Here is a 23,105-nt window from a genome sequence, read left to right as displayed (position 1 = left end):
TTGCACAGGGGCAGTGAAAATGTATTGGCCGTGTGCAGCAGAGCAGTGAGAAACCCAGTGGCCCAGGCAGCTGCTGCCATGTGGACACAAGCTCTGCTGCCCAGGAGGGTCCCGTAGTGCAGGGGTTTGCAGATGGCAACGTAGCGGTCGTAGGACATGATGGTGAGGAGAGAATATTCTGCTGAAATGAAAAATAAAAACAAAAAGAGTTGGGTAGCACATCCTGCATAGGAAATGACCCTGGTGTCCCAAAGGGAATTTGCCATGGATTTAGGGACAATGGCGGAGATGGTGCCCAGGTCAAGGAGGGCGAGGTTGAGCAGGAAGAAGTACATGGGGGTGTGGAGGTGCTGGTCCCAGGCTATGGTGGTGATGATGAGGCCGTTGCCCAGGAGGGCAGCCAGGTAGATGCCCAGGAAGAGCCAGAAGTGCAAGAGCTGCAGCTCCCGTGTATCTGTGAATGCCAGGAGCAGGAACTGGGTGATGGAGCTGCTGTTGGACATTTGCTGCCTGTGGGCATGAGGACCTGTGCAAGGAGGAAAGGACAGTGACAAGTTAGGGGAGACTTCTCTGGGAAAAACCAAGGCCATTTCCCACAGACCCTCCCACCCCGTCACAGACAGAGACACTTTTCTTTTTTCCAGGAGAATGTTCTGGCTGGAGCCCACGTCAGTGCTTGATGAGTGTGCAATGAAGAGCAGGGTCTCTGCCCAGGGGCTCTTGATCAGTCAGCGTGACCCTGTGTGATTGGGTGGGCAGGGGCCAGTCCTGGGGTTCAGCTTTGTCAGCTGGAACCGCTCCTGGTGCAGAAGGGGCTGTCAGCATCTGCACCCCAGGCCTGAGAAACTGAGTTGGAGAGGTTTGGTGTTTCTGCAGCTCCTTCCCCGCTCCCACCCTGGGGAATGTTGTTGGGTGTCAGAAACCCTCAGCATTTCTGCTGCACTCAGGGAGAACAGAGCGAGTCCTGCGAGACCAGAGGATGCCTGTGGGTCAGTGCAGAGTAAGGGCAGCTGGTCTGTCCTTCTGTCTTGCTCCAGCTGCCCCGGGCTGGCACCTTTCTGAGATGGAGCCCGATCACACTCCCATGTTACCCTGAAAAGCCAACAGGCACTGCTTAGAGCAGAGGGATCCATCTCACACCATGACATGTCTCACCCTTTCCTAAGGTCTCAGCACCCCACATTTAGCCCAGGACACGCACGATTTTGTTTCACAAACCAAACAGCATTTTGTCTGTTGCTTCATTTCTGTGCTTCTACATTGGGGTTCAGATAACACACAGATGCTGTTGGACAGGTTGGCATCCTGGATGGATGCTCACAGCTTGGAAGGAAACCTTAACGAGACAATCAAGGGTCCTAATGATTTGATTCAGGGAGACTCAGCTCATTCCCCAGCCCCACAGACTGCATTGCCCACACCCCACAGGTCAGAGCAAAGCTGGACACGTGTTCCCATGGACACATCTGCAGGAAAGGACCCACAAGATCAGGCTGTGACTCTGCAGCTGAAACTGCCATCCCCAGAGAGCCTGACAGCAAGAACAAGATCCCAACAGCAGTGACCCAGAGCAGGGGAGCAAGAAGGACAATGCGGTGAGGGTGGGTGTGAGAGAGGCCAGGGCAGAGGCAGCCGGGCACTCAGACAGCGTCACCCTTCCCCAGCTGTGCAGCCATCTCCCAGACACCAACATTGCCGGGCAGCTGCTCTCAGCCCCTGTGCTCTGCAGAGGAACTGGAGCTCTGGCTGCACAGGAGCTGCTCCATGCCTTGGAGCCCCCGGCCCTGAGGGCAGAGGCTTTGCTGGGTGGGAGAGGAGGCCAGGGGGCTGCTCACAGGAGGGATCTGCACTGCAGGGGATCACAGGGACTTTTCTCTGTTCTCCCTCCCATAACAATCCCGGGTTTAGTTTCCTCTCATTTCTGATCATTTCGCTGCTGCCTGGAGATTCTCCCCCTGGGAGGTGTTTCCCTGTCCATGTCTCTTCCCTGTCAGTGCTCACAGACCCCATCCCACCCTCTGTGCCCTCCCCCTGGCCCTACAGATCCTGCCTGTTCCCAGGGCACTGCCTGGGGGCATCTTCCTGTTTGCAGGTTGGAAAACGGGACAGGTCAGACTAAGGTGGATGAGTCCAGGCTATCTGATGCTGGTGCTCATTTTCATTTTATTGTTTCCTGCACCCCCCGCCCCTTGGGATGGGAAACTGAAAAGACAGGCTCAGGAAAGCTCCTTATCTGTCTGGTAATCCTTGGATTGATCTTGTCCTTGGGCATCCCTTGATGATCAGGAGCTGTGAGCACCCTCTCCATAGCAGAAGGACCTTTATTGCCCTTATAGCGTTTGCTACTTCCCCGCACAGCTTCTCCGCTCAGCACCGTGGGGATCTCCCCGGGCAGGCTGAGCGCTGACCCTGGCAGGCGGCAGAGTCCCTGCCCTGGCACAGCCCTGGGGTGCAGGGACCCTGCTCTGCAGGACAGCCCTGGGCACCCCTGCCTGAACATTTGCGTTTACACCCCTGCAGCCATCCGTGATCAAAGGCAGCCATCATGCCCTGTCCCTCTGAAGGTTCAGAAGGCAATCCCTGCTCTGCAGCATGTCCTACTCCTCTACATCAGAGGGTGTCTGAGAGTTGTACTCACATCTCTTGTGTTATCTGCAATGTGACAGCTTTAGAAGATCCGAACATGATTTGAAGATTCAATGCCCTGCAATCAGTTAAGATTTCATTTCCAGTGAGTTCTCAGCATCCTCCCACCCCAGACTTCATTTCCCTCTCTCTGCCTGCCTCCTCTTCCCTCGGTGCTGCAGGCAGAGCCCTCAGCCCTGCTGCGCTGTGCAGAGGAGCTGCTCCTGGGCAGAGCTGTCTCTCTGCAGCGCTGCCGCTTGCCAGGAGCTCCCTCTGTCCCAGGAGCCCAGCCCAGCTCAGCAGCACAGGAGCAGCCCATGATGTCCCTTTCTCTGTCCCCTCTGGGCTCCCTCCAGGTGTCCTTGGGGCTCCAGGGGCATATCCTTTGAAACAACCACAAGTAATAAGTGATGTTGATTCTCTCTCCTCTGCACAGACACTTCTTGCCAGAATTGTGTTCTTTCTATTACGTAATATTTTCTTGTCCCATCATTAGACTGGACATCAGGAATGTTAAAGCAAAGGATATAATTTCTCCAAGCTGGGGGAGGAATATCTTCAGTTGAAGGAATTTAGCAATTTTATTCTTGTTTTATACTGCCAGGTCTAGAGTTCATCAATCTTTGGCCATGTCATGTCTGTGCTCTGAAGCAAAGCCTTTGCACACATGGGCTCTTGGACACTTGGTACCAGGTTTCCTGTGGCAGGTCAGAGCTGGGCTGGTGCCACAGCTGGGGTGGTTCAGCCCAGATGTGAGGCAATGGCCTCAGCCAGGGACCTGACTGGGGGAGCTGGAGCTGTCAGTGCTGCAGACAGAGCTGTGACACGGGTGGAATGAACTGCCAGGCAGGGTGGCAGAAGTGAGTTCATCTGGTCTGCAAGGACAGCAGCCTCCAAGCACAGCAACAGTCCAGATCAAAACTCAGTCTAGACCTGTAAGGCAATTTAAGGGCCCATAATGAGCTGTTACTGCTTCAGGAACACCTAAAGGAGAAAGAAATACACTGTGTGGCCACTGATGAATTTTATCAGGGAAAAAAGTTATATTCTCGGTATCTCTTGTCCTCCATCTTCACCACTAAGTTCTCCCAGACCACTGTGACTTGAGACAGGAATTTGGAGGAGAACAACCAGCAGTGGATGGGGATCAAATCAGGGGTCACTGGAACTAACACAACCCTTTCCAGTCTATGGGACAGCAGGGGCAGCATCCCAGGAGCTGAGACAGCAGGACGATGTCACATTGAGGCCACTCTCCACCATCTTGGAAAGCTCAGGGAGACTGGGGGGACTCCATGACCACTGGCAGCTCTCACACAGTGTGTGCACTTTTCAAAATGGCCAATGGGTGAGCAGGGGAACTAAGGGCTGTGCCCCAGAACATGTCCGCTGGGACCCCATTTCTGGGTGTCTGGAAGAGAAGGTGATGGGGTCTACCCAGGGCAGGTTCTGCCTGTCCATCCTCTTTGCTTTCTGTGAGGAAAGGACAGGGTTGTGGATGTGGGGAGAACATTGATGGTCTATTACCTGGAAGTCACCAAGGCATTCAGCATCATCCCCCACAATATTCTTGTGCCCGAGGCAGTATATTATGGTCTGTATTAGTGTGTAACAAGACAGGAAAAAGCAATCTGGATGTTTGGGCTTGAAAAGTTGCTATAGACAGTGAGAAACTTTCCAGTCATGAGGGCAGTCAAGCACTGGAACTTGTGTCCCAGGTTTGTGTATCCACTCTACCCCAGAAAGTGACCAAGATGTGTCTGGATCAAGCCCTGAGTAATCTGGTCTGACCCTGCTTTGAGCAGGAGGCTGGCCAAGAAACCTGCTGAGATCCCTTCCAGCCTGAATGACGCTGTCCTTTTATCCTCTTCATGCTTTCAATTTAGAGACAGCTTTCAGGTTCTCTCAACCACAGGAATAATTCAGAGAAGGTCCAGGGCTGCTTTACAAGTGCCCTCAAACAGCCCTGACTAAAACTTGTTCATCCCCTTTCATTTACCCCCACCCAGGTTCTTCTTTTTTGCTGTCCTCATGCCCACCTTGTTCATCCTTTCAGAGCAGGTCGTTCAAGAGGTGTCAGCCTCCATGTACAGAGTCTGCACATCAGCCAGGCATCAAAACCACCATTACAGAAATGTTGAAAAGGCACTTGACCAGCTCCTTGCACACAGGAATCCGAATGCCATGTCTGCTGAGATGGCAGTAAACACCCAAACTGTAAGTGAAGGATATGTGAGGATTTTTTGGGTATCCTGGCTTGTCTGCTGACCCGTGTGGTGCTTCAGGCTGTGAAGAGAATCAAAACCAACCATTTGACTGGGGTAGTTCCATTTTATACGTGTCACACAGGGCAGATGAAGGGAGCTCAGAACTCCAGACTCTGCTGCACAGCTGGGACTGCAGAGACAGGAAATGCAGGTGACAGTGTGTGTCAGTGCACACCACATAAAGATTCTGGCTTCCTTTGTGCCTCTGCACTGACCTGGGATCTGTTCCTTGGCCACCTTGTTCTCAAAAAGGCAATATTCTGCTATGCCACCTCCACCTCAAACACGGAAAAGCAAAAAAACCCCCAAAAGTTATGAAAGAAGCATGATTTTGGGCTAATTCTGTCCAGGGGGTGTATTTTTTAAATTATTTAAAAAAAAAAAAAAAGAGAAAAAGCATTGTTCTAAGAACTTCTTTCAAGACACAACTACTGAGGTGTAGTAGATTTTTAGAAAAGCAAGAATGGCTGCTAGGAATGAACGTAAAGAGCTTGTTTTCTGTGAGGAAAGGATATGGTTTGGATGTGGGCAGAGCAGGGGTGGTCTGTTACCTGGAAGTCAGCAAGGAATTCAGCATCATCCCCCACAATATGCTTCTGTCCAAGTTAGAATATTATGGTCTGTGTCAGTGTGCAAGTAGCCGGGTAAAAGGCAATCTGGATGGTTTGGCTTAGAAGGACAGTACATAAAGGGAGAAACTTTCCACTCCTGAGGACAGTCAAGCACTGGAAGCTGTTTCCCAGCAGTGTGCATCCACTCTACATCAGAAAGTTACCACGATGTGTTTGTATAGACCCCTCACTAATCTGATCTGACCCTGCTTTGAGGAGGAGGTTGGTCAAGACACCTCCTGAGATGCCGTGGAGACTGAATGACGCTGTCCTTCCTTCCCCTTCATGTTTCTGATTTGGAGAAAGCCCTCAGGTTCCCTCTGATCACAGAAATAATTCGCATGAGGCGCAAGGCTCCTTTACAAGTAACCGTAAACAGCTCTGGTCACAACCGTTGTATCCTTTTACACTTCCTCCAACCCAGCTTCCTCTTGTTTGCTGTCCTAATAACCTTCCAGAAGGAACACATCACCTTGTTCATCCTTTCAGAACAGGTTGTTCAAGAGGTGTCAACATCCATCTACAGAGTCTGCGCATCAGCCAGGCAGCAAAGCCATCATTATAGAAATGCAGACGAGGCTCTTGACCAGTTCCTTCAACACAGATATCAGTGTGACACGTCTGCTGAGATTCCCGGGAACACCTGAACTTTAAGTGCAGAGCATGTGAGTTCTGGTTGGGTATCCTGGATTGTCTCCTGAGCCATGTGGTGCTTCAGGCTGTGAAGAGAATCAAAACCAACTTTTTCACTGGGTTAATTAATTTTACAGACTGTCACACGGGGAGTTGAAAAGAGCTCAGAACTCCAGTCTCTGCTGTACTATAAGGCTTCATACCCCATCCACAGGTACATTTCTAAATGGTCCAGATAGAGGGTGATCTTGCAAAAGTCACTCTTTGTGTCCCCAGGTGCATGGACACTGCTCATGTGCCTCTGCAGAGAGTGGCAGAGGTTGGATCCCTTTCTCAGGAGAAACTCCTTGCTGGAAAGACACAGCGACGGGGCTGGCTCAACAAGGTTTTATTGCATTTCACTCGGCATCAGATTTGACCTATTTGGTGCTTTTCTGTGATCACTTCTTCTGCACAGATGATCACAGAAGGACAACCATTTCATAAGAGCTGGTTACAAAGGCCCTGTCATGAACAAGAAATCTCACCGTGAGATCTGGAGGGAGTGAGGAAGATTATAACAAGCACCAGGAAGAGCCAAGAAGCTCAAGGCCTCTTCTGTAGAGTGCGAGGCCCTGAGCAGCAGTGACCGGCCATGCGTGGTGTGGGAGAGGGTCAGGGGATGTGGGGTAGAAAAGGGTGATGGCTGATGACTTCAGCAAATCCTTACAACCGTGTCTGAGCCACAAGTGGAATGCGGCTGATATCTGGGGGTTGAAGGGGAATGGTGGAAAGATTGTTGTTGATTTTGGAAAGAAGGCAGGCTTTTTTGGATTAATGATATATGGCAGTGCCATTTGCATGCTGTGGGCTTGGCTGTGCCTGGGAGATGGGGAATGGCTGCTGCTGGGGTGGCTGTGCTCAGTCATGGCCCATGAGCTGACCCTGCTCTGCTCCTCTCTTACACTGTCCACACTTGGATGGTCCTCAGGAATCATCCATGATCCCGGAGGAAACACCAACATCCTGGAATGTTGGCCCATTACTGGAGAACAAGAGTGAAAGGTTTGTGAGACACAGGGGAGTGCAGGAAGAGAGTGGTCTACGTGTAGCAGTAAGTGTGTTAAAGAAGATGACCTAAAGACCATTGTCTGGTCATGCTAATGTGAAATAAACTGATTTTTCTTTTTATTTTATGGCAGCGGAAGAAGGAATGTGTGCATTTCAGTCCTGGGTATGGATCCAAATAGAGGATTTAAGCAAGTTTGGGCCTGGGACAGCTCAGGTGATTGGTGACCTTTACCAGGTCAGTGAAAGAAGTAGAATGGGTTTGGGGGACGTCACAGGCATTGCCAAGTCCTCAGAAAACCAGAGCCTTGTGGTTAAAGGAACAGCACTTGGCACCAAACCAACCCCCAAAACACAAAACACTCATAGTGACCACAGGTAGATCCTGAGAAACATTTGACTGAAAGGGTCTCCTTTGTCTGGTCCTGGAGTCAGGGCTTGGCCATTCTGGTGATGAACAAACGTCAAGGGCTGATGTGGCACCAGAGCCACCTCCACATCGCCTTTACCACCTCTGACCATTGTCTCCATGTTTTTCCTTGAGTAGCCTCCAGGGACAGGGACTGCTTGTGTCAGTAATGGCCCTTCGCGGGGTCCCAAACACCCTCAGAAACTTGGGGTTTGTTTCCGCCCTTCAGTTCATGACAGGTTTGTTCATTCTTTCAGTACCTGCAGTTCAGGATCATGGCAGCAGAGGGCTCAGTAACATCCAAAATGCTCTTACAAGACAATGCTCTCTGCAGCACTTTCCTAAAGGCTTCAAGTCTTGTGTGGATGATTTCAGAGATTTCAGAATTGTAGCCAAACAGTGAGCATTTCCATAATAAACAGTAATAAAGCCAAATCTCTAGTATTTCTGTCCCCCTCCCAAAATCCTCATTTCCAGAACAGCTGGTATCAACAATCTCCAATGAATATGGATCTAGAGAATCCCCTGATAACAACTGAATGTGTCAGAGAAGTGGGTGCCTAAAGCATCACTTGACGGAGGAGACAGGCCAGGACACCTCAAGAGGAATCACACAACTCTGGGCCAAGAGGTGGGTGTTCCTGGGAATCTCAGGTGCCACAGCACAGTGATACTTGTGTTCAGGGAGCGGGCCAAGTGACCCATCCCCTGTTCTGTAATGGTGTCTGAGTTTGCTCAGGTCACCCCTGACTTGAACTCACCCACTGCTGGGTGTTCTCCAGACTCCTGCCTTCAGGAACAAAGTCCCAGGAGACCTTGGTGGTGAAGATGGAGGCAAAGAAGCCATGAAGAACATCAGTCCTGTCTGATTCTACTCTTATTAAGTTCAGCAGCAGTTCCACATTCACCCTGTCTGTTCTTTTACTGGAAATGAAGCAGTGTCAGCTCATCTCGCTGCCCTCAGCCTCCCCTGCAGGTATCAAGTCCAGGGCAGCTTTGGCATCATCCCCACATCCATGGACAAGGTTTCTAAATTCCTCCTTTGCATCTTCCCCTACTCTCACCTCCTGTGTGCTGCCTTTGTGCCCTGGAGCTCCATCAGCTCAGAGGAGCAGCCTCACGAGATAAATGGTTCTTTTCATGGGAACTCAGAGAGATCATTCTTGTGCTTGGACCAGGCTGTCCTGTAACGCTACAGTTGTCACCTCTCTGAGAAGACAACAGGAGTGTGACCAACGTCAGATAGAGCTGATTTCACCTGGCTCGAAGATGAACCCACTCCTTGCCAAATCTGAGCCACTCAGTGATGCTGGCAGCACCTCTGGGATATTGTAGTTGAGAAAGGGTAAAAAACGCTGCACAACAGCAGGTGGGAGAGAGGAGGGAGGAAATGTGAGAGAAAAGCACTGCAGACACCAAGGTCATATCCCATAGGAACCAAGCAGGTCCCTCAGCAGGCCAAAGCTTGCTCTCCTGAAATCCTGCTCTTGGCCTTGTGATCATCTCCCAGGAGCCTCAGCTCCCCTTTCCCATCCCTGACTGTTCCATCCTGACCAACTCTTTGTGGTTTGTAAGTGTGAAGTCCCACAGGGCACCTCACCTCACTGACTCCTCAGTCACCCGTGTCAGGAAGATGTTGTCAATGAGCTCCAACCCCTCCTGGATGGCTGGTACCTTGCAGATATTGGGATATCTCAGGTCTGACACGAGGGCACCGCCCTGACAACATGAGGCTTCTTTGATTTGTCTTGAAGGAGGCCTCATATAATTCCTCTTCCTCATCAGTGAGTCTGTAGTAGCTGATGTCCAGTCACCACAACATTGCCCATGTTGTTCTGCCTTTTCATGCTGACTCCTGAACCTTCATTTGATGTATTCTGTCCCCAGGCTGAATTTCATGCATTCCTGGTGTTCTCTCACAAGAGGGGAATCTACCCCTGTAAGTCCAGACCTCTGACATTATATGTAGCGGACCCCCAAGACCCCACAGTTTCTCCAGGAGATGGTATTTGTAGTGTCCTGTAGCTCCTTATCCTGTTATCTTAGGAGAGAAACCCTTATCTGGATAAACCATCTGCATGAAAACATTAACAGCTGAGCAAATGGAGCTTCAGTCCGGGGAGAGTCCAGACCTTGTGAATATCTGGTATTCGGCCAGCAGAAAGCTCTGAAGCTGTAGAAAGAGAAGTGACCAGTGCTGTATCAGGGTGGGACAATAACCCCATCCATCAGGACAGAGCAGGACCTGACACACTGAGCAGTGACCCTGAGGAGAAGGGCCTGGGCACTCCAAGGTCCCCACACCAGCCCGTGGTGCACGCTCACCATGAACAAGGCAGCTGCACACGGGGCTGCATGAGGAGGAGCGTGGGGACCCAGACACCTGGAGTTCTCATCCCATTCGGTTCAGCACTGGTGTGACCCCACACACACGGGGTGTGCCAGTGTGCGGCTTCCCAGTTTGGAGAAGCAGGGAGGAACTGGAGAGTGCAGGGCTCTGCCAAGGCAGGTTCAGGACCTTGTGCACATGGTGTGGGATGCTGAGGGACCTGGGCTGCTTTGACCCAGCAGCGCTGGGGAGGCTGCAGCAGTGCAGGAGTAGCCAGAGAGTGCTTGAAGGGTGGTTTCAAAGATGGTGGCGGTTTTCTTCCTAGTGGGAAAGAGCATGGGAAAGAAATAATGGCACAAAGTGCAGCTGGGGAGGTCCAGGCTGGACAAGAGCAGGAAGGAATGTGACTGGAAGGGCAGTGCTGTGGTGGAGCAGGTCAGCAGAGGGAGTCTGCATCAGCCCAAGGCTTTGTGCAGGCTGTCGTGGAGATGATCACGGGATGTAAAGAGGTTGAGAGCCCCCACCAGACATAGTCCTGCCCTTGGATTGCACAGCCCCACATCACACTGTCCCAGGAAGGGCCCTGGGCAAGGTGAGAGGGACAGGATCAGACTTCCCCGGGGCTGGGAGTCAGGGCTTGGCCCTTTAGTTAATGGAACACATTCAGGTTTCCTCTAGCATCAGAGCCACCTTTCACTTGCTTACCCTTTGTTCTGTCCTATCTGCCCTGGGGATGGTTTCTCAGTTGTGTCCCTAGGTGGAATTCATTAACATTACAAGAAACTTTGAAGTTTAGATCTGAGTTTGACTTCTTCCACTTGCCCTCAGGGTCTGAGGTTCATGAACTCAGCACCAAAGCCACCAGAGGGGTCATTAAAGCGCCTTGGGCTGCTCCTGTGCTGCTGAGCTGGGCTGGGCTCCTGGGACACAGGGAGCTCCTGGCAAGCGGCAGCGCTGCAGAGAGACAGCTCTGCCCAGGAGCAGCTCCTCTGCACACGCAGCAGGGCTGAGGGCTCTGCCTGGGGATCTCAGGGAGACGAGCAAGGCAGAGAGAGATTAAAGGTGGTCAGGACTGGGAGGATGACTGAGAGCTCTCTGGAGGAGAAACCTTTGCAGCCCTTGCCATGGTAAGTCTCTGGGTGCAGAGCAATGCAGCTGTAGCTCCTGGAGGCATCTCCTAAAACTGGCACAGGCACAGCTGGTGGGATCTGTAAGGAGGGGGCTCTTGTCAGGCAATGTTGAACAGCTGTGAAGCCGGGTGAGCACCCAGGGGTGCCCAGGGCTGTCCTGCAGAGCAGGGTCCCTGCACCCCAGGGCTGTGCCGGGGCAGGGACTCTGCCACCTGCCAGGGTCAGCGCTCAGCCTGCCTGGGAGATCCCCTTGCACTGCAGGGAGAAGCTCTGCGTGAAAGGAACAACCCCAGCATTGCAGGGTCCTTCTGCTGTACAGAGGGTGCTGCCTGGGTCAGAGCTGCTCAGAGGTCCAGATCACTGCAGAACATTCCCAGGGGACTTTTAAACAAGAAGAGCAAGGCACTGGCTACCTGAAAGGGAATGATCCTGGTATTTTAGCCACTTACTACGGGTTGACAGGGTGGGCACTGAGACATAGAAACTAATCTTTTGGTTCAGGATGAGGCACTGAAATTCCAGATCCATTTATCTTGAAGTTGAATAAACCTGGGAGTATCAGAACTAAACACATCATGGCTTGCAGACAGTATCAGGATGACTTTTCCAGGCTCATTATTGTTAAATCTGCTGTTCCCATCAGAGCCGCCCACACAGAGCTGCCCCTGGGCAGTGCCGACTGCTGGGAGGGGTCTGCAGGGCAGAGCTGAGCACACAGCGGGTGGGATGGGGTCTGTGACACTGACAGGAGGAGACCTGGGGACACAGACACAGCTGCCGGCAGGGAGAGCTCCAGGCAGCAGAGCAGGGGGTGCTCAGCAGCTCTTTTGGTCCTTCTCTGCAGATGATGCTGGGTATTGTCTGCTGGGCAATGGTCTGACTGTCCCTTGAGCACATCCCATCTTCAGGAGCCCTGACTCTGCTCTGCCTGTCCTGCTGGGCTCACAAGCTGCCCCCAGAAAGGCCCAGCTCTGCTGTAGGATCCCTGAGTGCTGAGCCTTTCCTTGGGGTCCGCACTCTCCTCTCAGAGTCCTTTGCTTCTCTCAGTGAGGGGTCGTGTCCTGCTCTCTCCATCACATCTCCACCTCTGGGCTGGAGCAGGGAAGAGTTTGCAGATCGGCTCTTTCAAACAGGGCTCCTCTACTCCACTCTGAGTCCAGTTTTGCGTTTTATTTTACAGAGATCTGTTTATGAAGTCGTTTTCAAGGCAGCACAAGTGTAAGCTCAGGGCAAATGGGTAAAAGCTGCTCTCCTAGCTATGCACTGAGCCACAGAGAGATGAGCCCTTTTGCCTGTCCAATCTCAAGACTCTTCACATTTTCAGTCATATATACGAGGAATTCAACCCCTACAGAAATCCACTCATGAGATGTGATGATATAAAGTTAAAAACACAGAGAAAATCATGATAACGACATACTATGGGCTCTGCTTTGCAACCCATGCTCTTAAGCATCACAAGTGCAGATATTGAACTTTTCAATTAATGGTGCATAAAATCTGACATTGCTTGTGAACATCAAATCTCTCATAAACCAGCTCCCATGTCCCCACTGCAGCAGAGCAAAGCTGGCTGCTTGGCCTCTCATGGGTGGAGGTCCCGCTACTCACAGCACACTCAGCCAGCACAGACCACAGAAAGGAAGTACAGTACAGTTGGAGTTATTAATACGAAAAATAGAGTGGCTTCCTCAGAGCAGTCTGCCCTGATTTTAGGTTGTCTTTTTTCTTTTAGAAGAGAGAGCCCCCATGGCAAGAAGCAACAAATGTCCAACAGCAGCTCCATCACCCAGTTCCTCCTCCTGGCGTTCACAGACACACGGGAGCTGCAGCTCTTGCACTTCTGGCTCTTCCTGGGCATCTACCTGGCTGCCCTCCTGGGCAACGGCCTCATCATCACCACCATAGCCTGGGACCAGCACCTCCACACCCCCATGTACTTCTTCCTCCTCAACCTCGCCCTCCTCGACCTGGGATCCATCTCCACCATTGTCCCCAAATCCATGGCCAATTCCCTCTGGGACACCAGGGCCATTTCTTATTTGGGATGTGCTGCACAACTCTTTCTGTTTGTCTTTTTAGCTTCAGCGGAGATTTATCTTCTCACCATCATGTCCTACGACCGCTACGTTGCCATCTGCAAACCCCTGCACTACGGGACCCTCCTGGGCAGCAGAGCTTGTGTCCACATGGCAGCAGCTGCCTGGGCCACTGGGTTTCTCTATTCTCTGCTGCACACGGCCAATACATTTTCACTGCCACTGTGCAAGGGCAATGCCCTGGGCCAGTTCTTCTGTGAAATCCCCCAGATCCTCAAGCTCTCCTGCTTATACTCCTACCTTAGGGAACTTGGACTTATTGTGATAGGTCTCTTCGTAGCATTCGTGTGTTTTGTGTTTATTGTGCTGTCCTATGTGCAGATCTTCAGGACCGTGCTGAGGATCCCCTCTGAGCAGGGACGGCACAAAGCCTTTTCCACCTGCCTCCCTCACCTGGCCGTGCTCTCTCTGTTCCTCAGCACCATAATGTTTGCCTACCTGAAACCCCCCTCCATCTCATCCCCATCCCTGGATCTGGTGGTGTCTGTTTTGTACTCGGTGGTGCCTCCAGCAGTGAACCCCCTCATCTACAGCATGAGGAACCAGGAAATCAAGGATGCCCTGTGGAAAAAGATGACCGGATTTCTTCTGAAGCAATAAACTGCCTCTGTCTTCTTCTACATAATAGTTATAGTCTATCTCTTTGAAGGTTCATCGTGTGTGCAGTATTTTCTTTCTCTACTTGTATTATTTTTTTATGACTATATCATGATTCCCTTTGTAATTCCCTGCCTGTTTTTTTTTCTCGCTGTGTGGCTGTGTCTGTGAGGAACTGTTCTCTCTGCGTTTAAGAAAAATAAAAGACCCTTCATAACTTTTTTTTTCTGCTGACATCCTAACTGCAAGGCGTTTTTGGAGCTGCAGTGATAGTTCTTACGTGCATGGGTGAAAGGGAAAAGAGCTGTCGCATGGCAGCCCTGCCAGAGAGCACCAGTGCTTGTTCTTCCAGAGCTGTTCTGGTTCCACTCCCCCACTCTCCTTCTCATCCCTTGTGTTGGTGCAAGGCCTGAGTGCTCTGGCAGCTTGGTCCCCGTCCTGCTGTGTGTCAGTGCTGTGAGCGCAGGCAGGGACAGGCAATGGGCACTGCTCTGGCAGAGCTGGCCTCACAACAGCCTTTCCAGATAGAAAGGTGATCTCCTCAGGGCAGGGCCTGAACGTTTAGGTCTTCTTCCAAAGCTTCTCTCAAGGATATGCCCAAGAAACTGGCCCACAGATGAAACACTGTTGTACAGTTGAGCAGTGTGTGTGTGCAGGGCTGGTACAGCAGTGTCCTCTCACAGCCAGGCCTCCTGCCAGAGACCTGCAGGACCAGCAGAGCAGGGGCTGGGCTGTGCCCTTGTGCAATAAATACCCCTTCATAAGGAGCCTCAAGTCAATCACCATGGACTGGCCCCCCACAACCACCATTTCTAGTATTGGCCTCTCACCCACAGAGGTTGTTCTTCCCTCCATGGATGGACACTCAATGAATAGTTCATCAGTCCATGTTTACTTTGTACAGATGAGATGTGAGCATGCACATCATGTGCATGAGGTGACATGAATGTGAGTGAGCACAAACACCATCAACTATTCCTTTCCATTCTGTGAAGGTCTGTGGCACATATAAGGTCTTGAGGTCATTTCATGTTGGCAGAAACATCCTATGGGAGACTGCCTGAGTGCAGCACTGGGTTGTGCTTCCTTTAAATGAGGTCCCCGTGTCCAGTCCTCATGACGTGGGACATCTCAGATAAGTACAGAGAAGTGTGACATGCTAAAGGGATGAGATGCTTCCCATCCTTTGGAGTGGTAACAGGAGGCCAGAGGGACGCTGTGATTCCTGCCTCTGTGTGTAAAAGGGACAGACTCTGTCTCTGAGTATCCCTGGGTGCATAAGGAGTCCATGAGGCCAGCTCAGATTTGGACACCTGACAGAACCCTGATATTTATGTCAAAAGTGCCATAGAAACCAGAATGGTTCTGGGGTCCTTAGAAAACGCAGACCTCAAACCCATCTTCAAGAAGAGCAGGAATAGAAACTGGGAGAATAACAGACTGGCCACCCTACCTCCCTCCCTGGGAAGGGGATGGGACATGTTCTCCTGCAGCTGTTTCCAGGAATGTGAAGGACAAGGAAGGGACTGCTGAACCCAAATGGACAGGGGAAAGAAAGGCATGTTGTGCACAGGGTGTTTGCAAGGCTCAGCCATGGTCTCCTTCTGGCCAGAGCAGTGCTGATGGGGCTCAGGAAGTGGATGCTGGTAGGAAGTTGGCTTAACCATCAAACCCAAATATCAGCAGTGGTACAAAGTCCTCCGTGCAGCCAGTTACTGGTGTCATCTCTCAGTGACCAGCATTTGAACAACACTGTTGAACGTCTTTATTCTCCCCTCCTAAGATAAAACTGAGTGCACTTTCAGTGCGTTTGAGGATGATGCAAACCTGGGTATAGGCCTTGAACAACCTGACCTGGTTCACCTGCCCTGAGCAGGAGAGTGAGACAAGATGAGTGAGACAAGGGCTCTCTGCAAACCTGAGTTATTCCAGTAAGCAGCATGGGACTGTGAAGGGGACAGTGAGGTCAATTCTGTCTCTGGAGGTGACAGCCCAGAAGCAGGGACATGGCTGGGAAAGAGCCTCTCCCTAAGTGCTCACAGGCCCTATCCAGGAAGAGGCCTTGGAGATGGGTTGTCATGTCCATCCCACCTGAGAACATGACGGGACAGCAGCAGGGACATGGCTGTGTCTGTCAGAGAAGCTGAAAGGCCAGTAGCAGTCATGGGATTTAGAAGATCATGGTGAGGTTACTTGTCTTCTGTCAGGTAAAAGACCACAAGAAATGCTGGGGTGAGAGCAGGTGGGGAAGCGAGATGGGTGTCTGCAGCCTGCAGGGAAAGAGGGGCAGGGGTAGGACCGTGTAGAACAGCCTGTGGTGGAGATGGCAAAGGGCGCTGGCAAGGCTGGAAGGGACCCACAGAACCCAGGTCTCTGTCCCCTTGGCCATGGCAGTTGTCTCTGCCACTGAGGCCCAGGAGAAGCCACGTTGTCCTCATGGCTCTGGGGCCTCGGTGCCTCCTTGCAGCCCCTTGGGGAAGCTGGAAGTTGTTGTCCCAGTGTTGTCCTTCCCTGGGCCTTGCACACCCACATCCCACGGTCCCAGGAAGAGCCCTGAGCCGTCTGTGAGGGACAGGATCCCCCTTCCCGTTGCCTTCTCCTTTCTGTTTTGGAGAGTCATGGCTTCTCCTTTCTGTTTTGGAAAGTAAACCAAGCAAACTCCCCCTGGCAGTTACATCACTTTTCTTTACATAAGATTCTCCACTGAAGTTTGCACCTGGTTGTTACAGCTTTTCTGCAGTTCGCAAATGCTACACCCATCTACAGGAAGGGCTGGAAGGAGGACCTGGTGACCTAGAGATCTGTCAGTCTTATTTCAGTGCTGGGGACAGTCACAGAGCAGATGATCGTGAGTAACATCACGCAACACTTACAAGAGAACCATATGATCAGACCCAGTCAACATGGGTTTATGAAAGGCAGGTCCTGTTTGACCAACCTGATCTTCTTTCATGACAAGGTGACCCAGCTAGTAGATGAGGGAAAGGCTGTGGAGGTTGTGTCCTTAGACTGCAATAAAGCCTTTGACACCGTATCCCACAGCATCTCCTGGAGAAGCTGCAGCTCATGGCCTGGATGGTGTATCTGCGATGGGTAAAGAACTGGATGGAGGGCCGGGCCCAAAGAGTTGTGGTGAACGGAGCCAAATCCAGTTGGTGGCCGGTCACGAGTGGTATCCTCAGGGCTCAGTATTGAGGCCAGTTCTGTTTAATCTCTTTATCAATGATCTTGATGAGGGGATTGAGTGCGCCCTCAGTAAGTTCGCAGATGACACCAAGTCTGTTGGGAGTGTTGATTTGCTGGAGGGTAGGAAGGCCATACAGAGGGATCTGGACAGGTTGGATCATTGGGCTGAGGCCAATTCCATGACGTTCAACAAGGCCAAGTGCCGGGTCCTGTGCTTGGATCACAACAACCCCATGAAGGCTACGGGCTCAGGGAAGAGTGGTTGGGAAGCGTCCCGGCAGAAGGGATCTGGGGGTGTTCATTGACAGCAGCTGAACATGAGCCAGCATGTGCCCAGGTGGCCACAAAGACCACCAGCATCCTGACGTTCACCAAGAATATCGCAAACAGCAGGATCAGGCCAGTGATCATCCTGTTGTAATCTGCGCTGGCGAGGCCCCACCTCAAATCCTGTGTTCAGTTTTGGGCCCCTCACTATAGGAAAGACCTTGAGGCTCTGAAGCGAGTTCAGAGAAGGGCAATAGAGCTGGTGAGGGGCTGGAGCACAAGTGTGATGGGGAGCAGCTGAGGGACCTGGGGGGGTTCAACCTGGAGGACAGGAGGCTGAGGGGAGACCTTATCACTGTCCACAACTCCCTGAGAGGAGGTTGGGACATGTGGGCTGCTGTCTCCTCTCCCAAGGAGCAACTGATAGGACGAGAGGAGATGGTCCCAAATTGCACCAGAGGGGGTTTAGATTGGATATTTGGAAAAAATTCTTCCTGGAAAGGGTTGTCAGCCATTGGAACAGGCTGCCCAGGGCAGTGGTGGAGTCACCATCCCTGGAGGGGTTTTAAAAGGAGCTTAGACGAGGTTCTTAGGGACATGATTTAGTGCTAGAGTCAGGCTGTGGTTGGACTCAATGATCCTGTGGGTCTCTTCCAACTGAAATTGTTCTATGATTCTATGCGATCAACTGGAAAATTCTTCTATCACTTCCTCAAAATGCTCTTTACATACCTGTCTCTTTACCTACACTCCAGAAACTTATGTAATTAAACACACAAGTCTTGAATACCAGATGTAAATGATGAAAGCACCATGGCTCTATCAGTCTGGTCTGATACCTGCCAGTCCCAGGCAAACACCTCAGGTACACGGGGACCTCTCGAGGTTTGCACTGGGTGCTTATAGAGAGACCATGGAGCTCAGCCCGAAAACCTGAAAGCCTGAAAACTCCACTCAAAACTGAAAACCAAACCCAACCAAACTAAAACGAAGCAACAACAAGAACAAAAAGACCCACACTTTTTTAATCAGGTGAAATAATTCAATATTTCCAATAAAATGTCTGTGGAATTTCTATCCTACCAAAATATGTACTTTCTGAACATGTATGTACTGTGGGAGATGAAACATTGGCCTTTCCCTGTGCTTTCATTGCCAGAACTCTGTCTATCATGATGTGTATTTAATCCCCTGAGCATCCAGGAATTTCTGCCTGTCCTTATCCAGCTCACCATGTCTGAACTCATCTCTTCAGAAGCCTGTCTGGACATTTGCACTTTCCATGGCTCCCCAGAGGATCTTCACCTCTCACTCTTTGCTCATTCAGAGCCTCTCAACTCTCACTCTGCTCTGAGCTTCAGGCAGGTAAAGTCTTTCAGCAGTTGCTCTCGTACTCCCTATAGGCAACTCTTCAATTAGGGCAATGGACCTCGCTGGAAACTGCTTAATTTAACCACAGAACTGAGAAAGACTATTAATTTCTATTGTGTTTCTTTTTTTTTTTCTTTTTATCGTTTTTTTTTTCCCTCTAATTAAAAATTCCCCGTTGCCTGTTTACATCCTGTTCTCTAAGGAAACATGAAGCAATTCCTGCAGAGAAGCTGTAACAATCAGTGCAAACTTCAGTGCAGAATCTGATGTAAAGAAATGGGCTGTAAATCCCAGGGGCCAATGAGCAAAACAGGGAGTTTCAGGAGCTGATTATAGATTTCCTGATAACAATTTGAGTAGAGAAACATTCTTCTCAGGAAATGCTCTGTTTATTTGACAGCTTTTATGTCTCCTATGCTGCCTATTATTTTATTTTATTTTATTTTATTTTATTTTATTTTATTTTATTTTATTTTATTTTATTTTATTTTATTTTATTTTATTTTATTTTATTTTATTTTATTTTATTTTAATTTTCTTGTTTTTCCACCTATTCCTTCTCCCAAAACCTTTCCAAGGGAAAGATTCCTTGAATCACAGAGTAGTTCAGGTGTGAACATCATCTTGTCTCACTGTCCTGCTCAGGGGAGGGTGAACCAGGTGAGGTTGTTCAAGTCCTCTGCCCAGCTTTGCACCATCCTCAAAGGAGCTGAAACTACACTGTGTTCCATCATCAGTTCCGAAGGAGCTGAAGGTTCACTCTGTCACATCATACAGGGGGAAAGTAAAGACATTCAACAGTGTTGGCCCAAATGCTGGTCCCTGAGGGATTCCACTGCTAACTGGCTCTATGGGGCACTTTGTGCCACTGGTGACATTTGGGTTTCATCATCCAGCCAACTTCCTACCCAGCATCTACCTCTTTAGTGCAGATAGCATCAGTCAGATTATAAGGACATCATGGGAAACCATGTCTGACACCTTGTGAATTTCCATGTGCACAACATGCCTTTCTTTCCATGCCCATTTGGGTTCACTAATCCCTTCCTTGTTTTCCAAGTGTCTGGACATGGCTGCAGGAAGACTTGTCCCATCCTCTTTCCATGGAAGGACACAGGCTGACCAGCCTGTAATTCTCACAATTCTCATTCCTGCCCTTCTTGAAGACAGGTTTGACAACTGGCTTTGCCAAGGACCTCAGAACCTCTCTGCTTGCTCTGGCGCATTTGGGACCACAATCCAGACTCACGGGTAAGGATGATGTAGCAGACAGGAGTACATGAGGTTGATCTGCCTGGGCCAGTGGGGTTTGTTCTGGAGTCACAAACAGAAATGTCAGATGTCCACATCTGAGGCAGTCCCATGGACTCCTTATGCACCTAGGGATGTTCAGAGTTTGTCCCTTTTACTCACAGAGGCAGGAGTCACAGTGTCCCTCTGGCCTCCTGTTGCCACTCCCAAAGGACAGGAGGCACCTCAGCCCTGTGGTGTGTGACCCTGCTCTGCACTCATCTGAGATGTCCCATAGCATGAGGAATGGACCTGGGGATCACAGTTCAAGGATGCATATGCAATGTTGCATTCAGGTGGTTTCCCATAGGATGTTACTCCCACTGTGAAGTGACCTCAAGACTCTGTCTGTCTCAAAAGCCTTCATGGAACCCCCAAGAATGGCTGATGTTGCTTCTGCTCACCTAGGTTCATCTCACCTCTCATACATGATGTGCATGCTCACATCTCATCTGCACAATGCAAACATGGATTTCTAACCTACTCATTCAGGAACAAATTCTCCAATCTGGTGTGATAGCCCAGGGCTGGAAATAGAAGTTGTGAGGGGCCAGTCCATGACGATGCCCTGGGACAGCTTTTGTGGGGTGTCCAGTGCACAGGGGCACAGCCCAGCCCCTGCTCTGCTGGTCCTGCAGGTCTCTGGCAGGAGGCCTGGCTGTGAGAGGACACTGCTGTACCAGCCCTGCACACACACACTGCTCAGCTGTACAATGATGTTTTAACCTGCAGGCTGCTTTCTTGTGTGTGTTCTTTGAGAGAAGGTTTGGAAGAAGACCTGAACCTTCAGGTCCTACCCTGAGGAGATCACCTTTGATTCTGGAAAGGCTGTTGTGAGGCCAGCTCTGTCACAGCAGTGCCCATTGCCTGTCCCTGCCTGCGCTCACAGCACTGACACACAGCAGGATGGGGACCAAGCTGCCAGAGCACTCAGGCCTTGCACCAACACAAGTGATGAGAAGGAGAGTGTGGGAGTGGAACCAGAACAGCTCTGGAAGACCAAGCGCTGGTGCTCCCTGGCAGAGCTGCTGTGCTGGGAATTCTTCCCTCCGACTCTGCTCACAAGCACTTTGCTTTCAGCTTCACAAAGTTCTCAGAGGAAGGATATCGGACAAGCAATTCGCTGCAGGGTTCTTTATTTTGTTCAAATACACAGAAACCACGCCATCTTATTTACACTGTCTATGAATCAAGGTGTAAAGATAGACAGAGAATTAGAAGTGGGCTTAAAAATGACATTTATTTGTGGGTGATATTATCACAGCCAAAAAGAAGCAAAACCAAACAAGTCTCCCTCCAAATCCAAAACGTCAACAACTCTCGAAGCATACGAAAGAGCAGCCAGACCTTTCATAAGTTATATCACAAGTGATGTGCAGAAGAGGGGCAAATTATTGCTTTTGACAAGCATCTAGCCATTAGTTTGCTCAGAGCATCCTTGAGCTCCTGGTTCCTCATGCTATAGATGAGGGGGTTCACTGCTGGAGGCACCACCGAGTACAGAAAGGACACAGCCAGGACCAGGGATGGGGATGAGATGGAGGGGGGTTTCAGGTGGGCAAACATGGCAGTGCTGAAAAACAGGGAGACCACAACCAGGTGAGGGAGGCAGGTGGAAAAGGCTTTGTGCCGTCCCTGCTCAGAGGGGATCCTCAGCACGGCCCTCAAGATCTGCACATATGAACACAATGAACACAATGAACACAAAACACATAAAAACTAAGCAGGCACTGACCACCATAAGCCCAAGTTCCCTGAGGTAGGAGTGTGAGCAGGAGAGCTTGAGGATCTGGGGGATTTCACAGAAGAACTGGCCCAGGGCATTGCCCTTGCACAGTGGCAGTGAAAATGTATTGGCCGTGTGCAGCAGAGCACTGAGAAACCCAGTGGCCCAGGCAGCTGCTGCCATGTGGACACAAGCTCTGCTGCCCAGGAGGGTCCTGTAGTGCAGGGGTTTGCAGATGGCAATGTAGCGGTCGTAGGACATGATGGTGAGGAGCGAATACTCTGCTGTGATCAAGAGGGCAAATGAAAAGAGCTGCACAGCACATCCTGGGTAGGAGATGGTCCTGGTGTCCCAGAGGGAGTTGGCCAAGGACTTGGGGAGAATAGTAGAGATGCAGCCCAGGTCCAGGAGGGCGAGGTTGAGCAGGAAGAAGTACATGGAGGTGTGGAGGTGCTGGTCCCAGGCTATGGTGGTGATGATGAGGCCGTTGCCCAGGAGGGCAGCCAGGTAAATGCCCAGGAAGAGCCAGAAGTGCAAGAGTTGCAGCTTCCATGTGTCTGTGAACGCCAGGAGGAGGAACTGGGTGATGGAGCTGCTGTTGGACATTTGCTCCTTCCTGACATGGAGGTACTGCTCTAAAAAACGAAATGACAAATTAAAATGCAGGAAGACTCTTCTGAAAAGTCCACTACATCTTTTCATAGTAATCACTCCATTTGAAATGCATTTCTATCTTCTGGTTTGTGCTGGTTGAGTGTGCTGTGAGCAGCAGGACCTCTGCCCATGTGCTGCCAAGCAGCCAGCTTTGTTCTGCTCCGGCGGGGACACGGGAGCTGGTTTGTGACAGATCCAGCATTCACAGGCAGTGTCAGGTGTAAACCACCATTGGTGGAAAAGTTCAGTATCTGCACTCATGTCTCTAAGAACGTGGGCTGCAGAAGGGAGCCTTAGCATGTCTTTATAATAATATTGTCTGTGGTTTTTATTTTCCACCATCACATATGGGAAGACAGAAAGTCTTCATTTTCATGACTAAAATGAGGAGAGTCGTGTGCTAGGACAGGTGATAGGGCTCAGCTTCCTATGGCTTAGAACAGAGTCAGGAGAGTAGCAGTGTCTTTCAGTTTTTTTACCCATCTCTTGAGAGATTTTGCTGGTGCTGCTTTGAAGATGAATTCACACACAAATAACTCTCTGAAAAACCAAAACAACTGGAGTCATATAGAAGTGGGCAAGCACTGTTTGAAAGGGCAGATCTGCAAACTCTTCCCTGCCCCAGCCCAGAGGTGGAGATGTGATGGAGAGAGCAGGACACGACCCCTCACTGAGAGAAGCAAAGGACTCTGAGAGGAGAGTGCGGACCCCAAGGAAAGGCTCAGCAGAGCAGAGTCAGGGCTCCTGAAGATCGGATGTGCTCAAGTGACCATCGGATCATTGCCCAGCAGACAACACCCAGCTTCATCTGCAGAGAAGGATCAAAAGAGCTGCTGAGCACCCCCTGCTCTGCTGCCTGGAGCT

General features: G+C 50.6%; 1 protein-coding gene across 1 annotated transcript; it reads left to right on the top strand.

The window, feature by feature from the left end:
* Positions 1-12,817: 12,817 nt before the first annotated feature.
* On the top strand, positions 12,818-13,750 carry LOC139829545 (olfactory receptor 14J1-like). Its single transcript, XM_071817633.1, has one exon. The coding sequence runs from the start codon at positions 12,818-12,820 to the stop codon at positions 13,748-13,750; it is 933 nt and encodes a 310-aa protein (XP_071673734.1).
* Positions 13,751-23,105: the final 9,355 nt, after the last annotated feature.

Source organism: Patagioenas fasciata, chromosome 21, assembly GCF_037038585.1.
Source record: "Patagioenas fasciata isolate bPatFas1 chromosome 21, bPatFas1.hap1, whole genome shotgun sequence".
NCBI lineage: Eukaryota > Metazoa > Chordata > Aves > Columbiformes > Columbidae > Patagioenas > Patagioenas fasciata.
The sequence above is the reverse complement of the archived record's forward strand: the minus strand, read 5'-3'. Positions and strand labels throughout refer to the sequence as shown.

Excerpts from the sequence above, each read along its gene's own strand:
- LOC139829545 (XM_071817633.1), top strand. The coding sequence starts at position 12,818 with ATGTCCAACAGCAGCTCCATCACCCAGTTCCTCCTCCTGGCGTTCACA.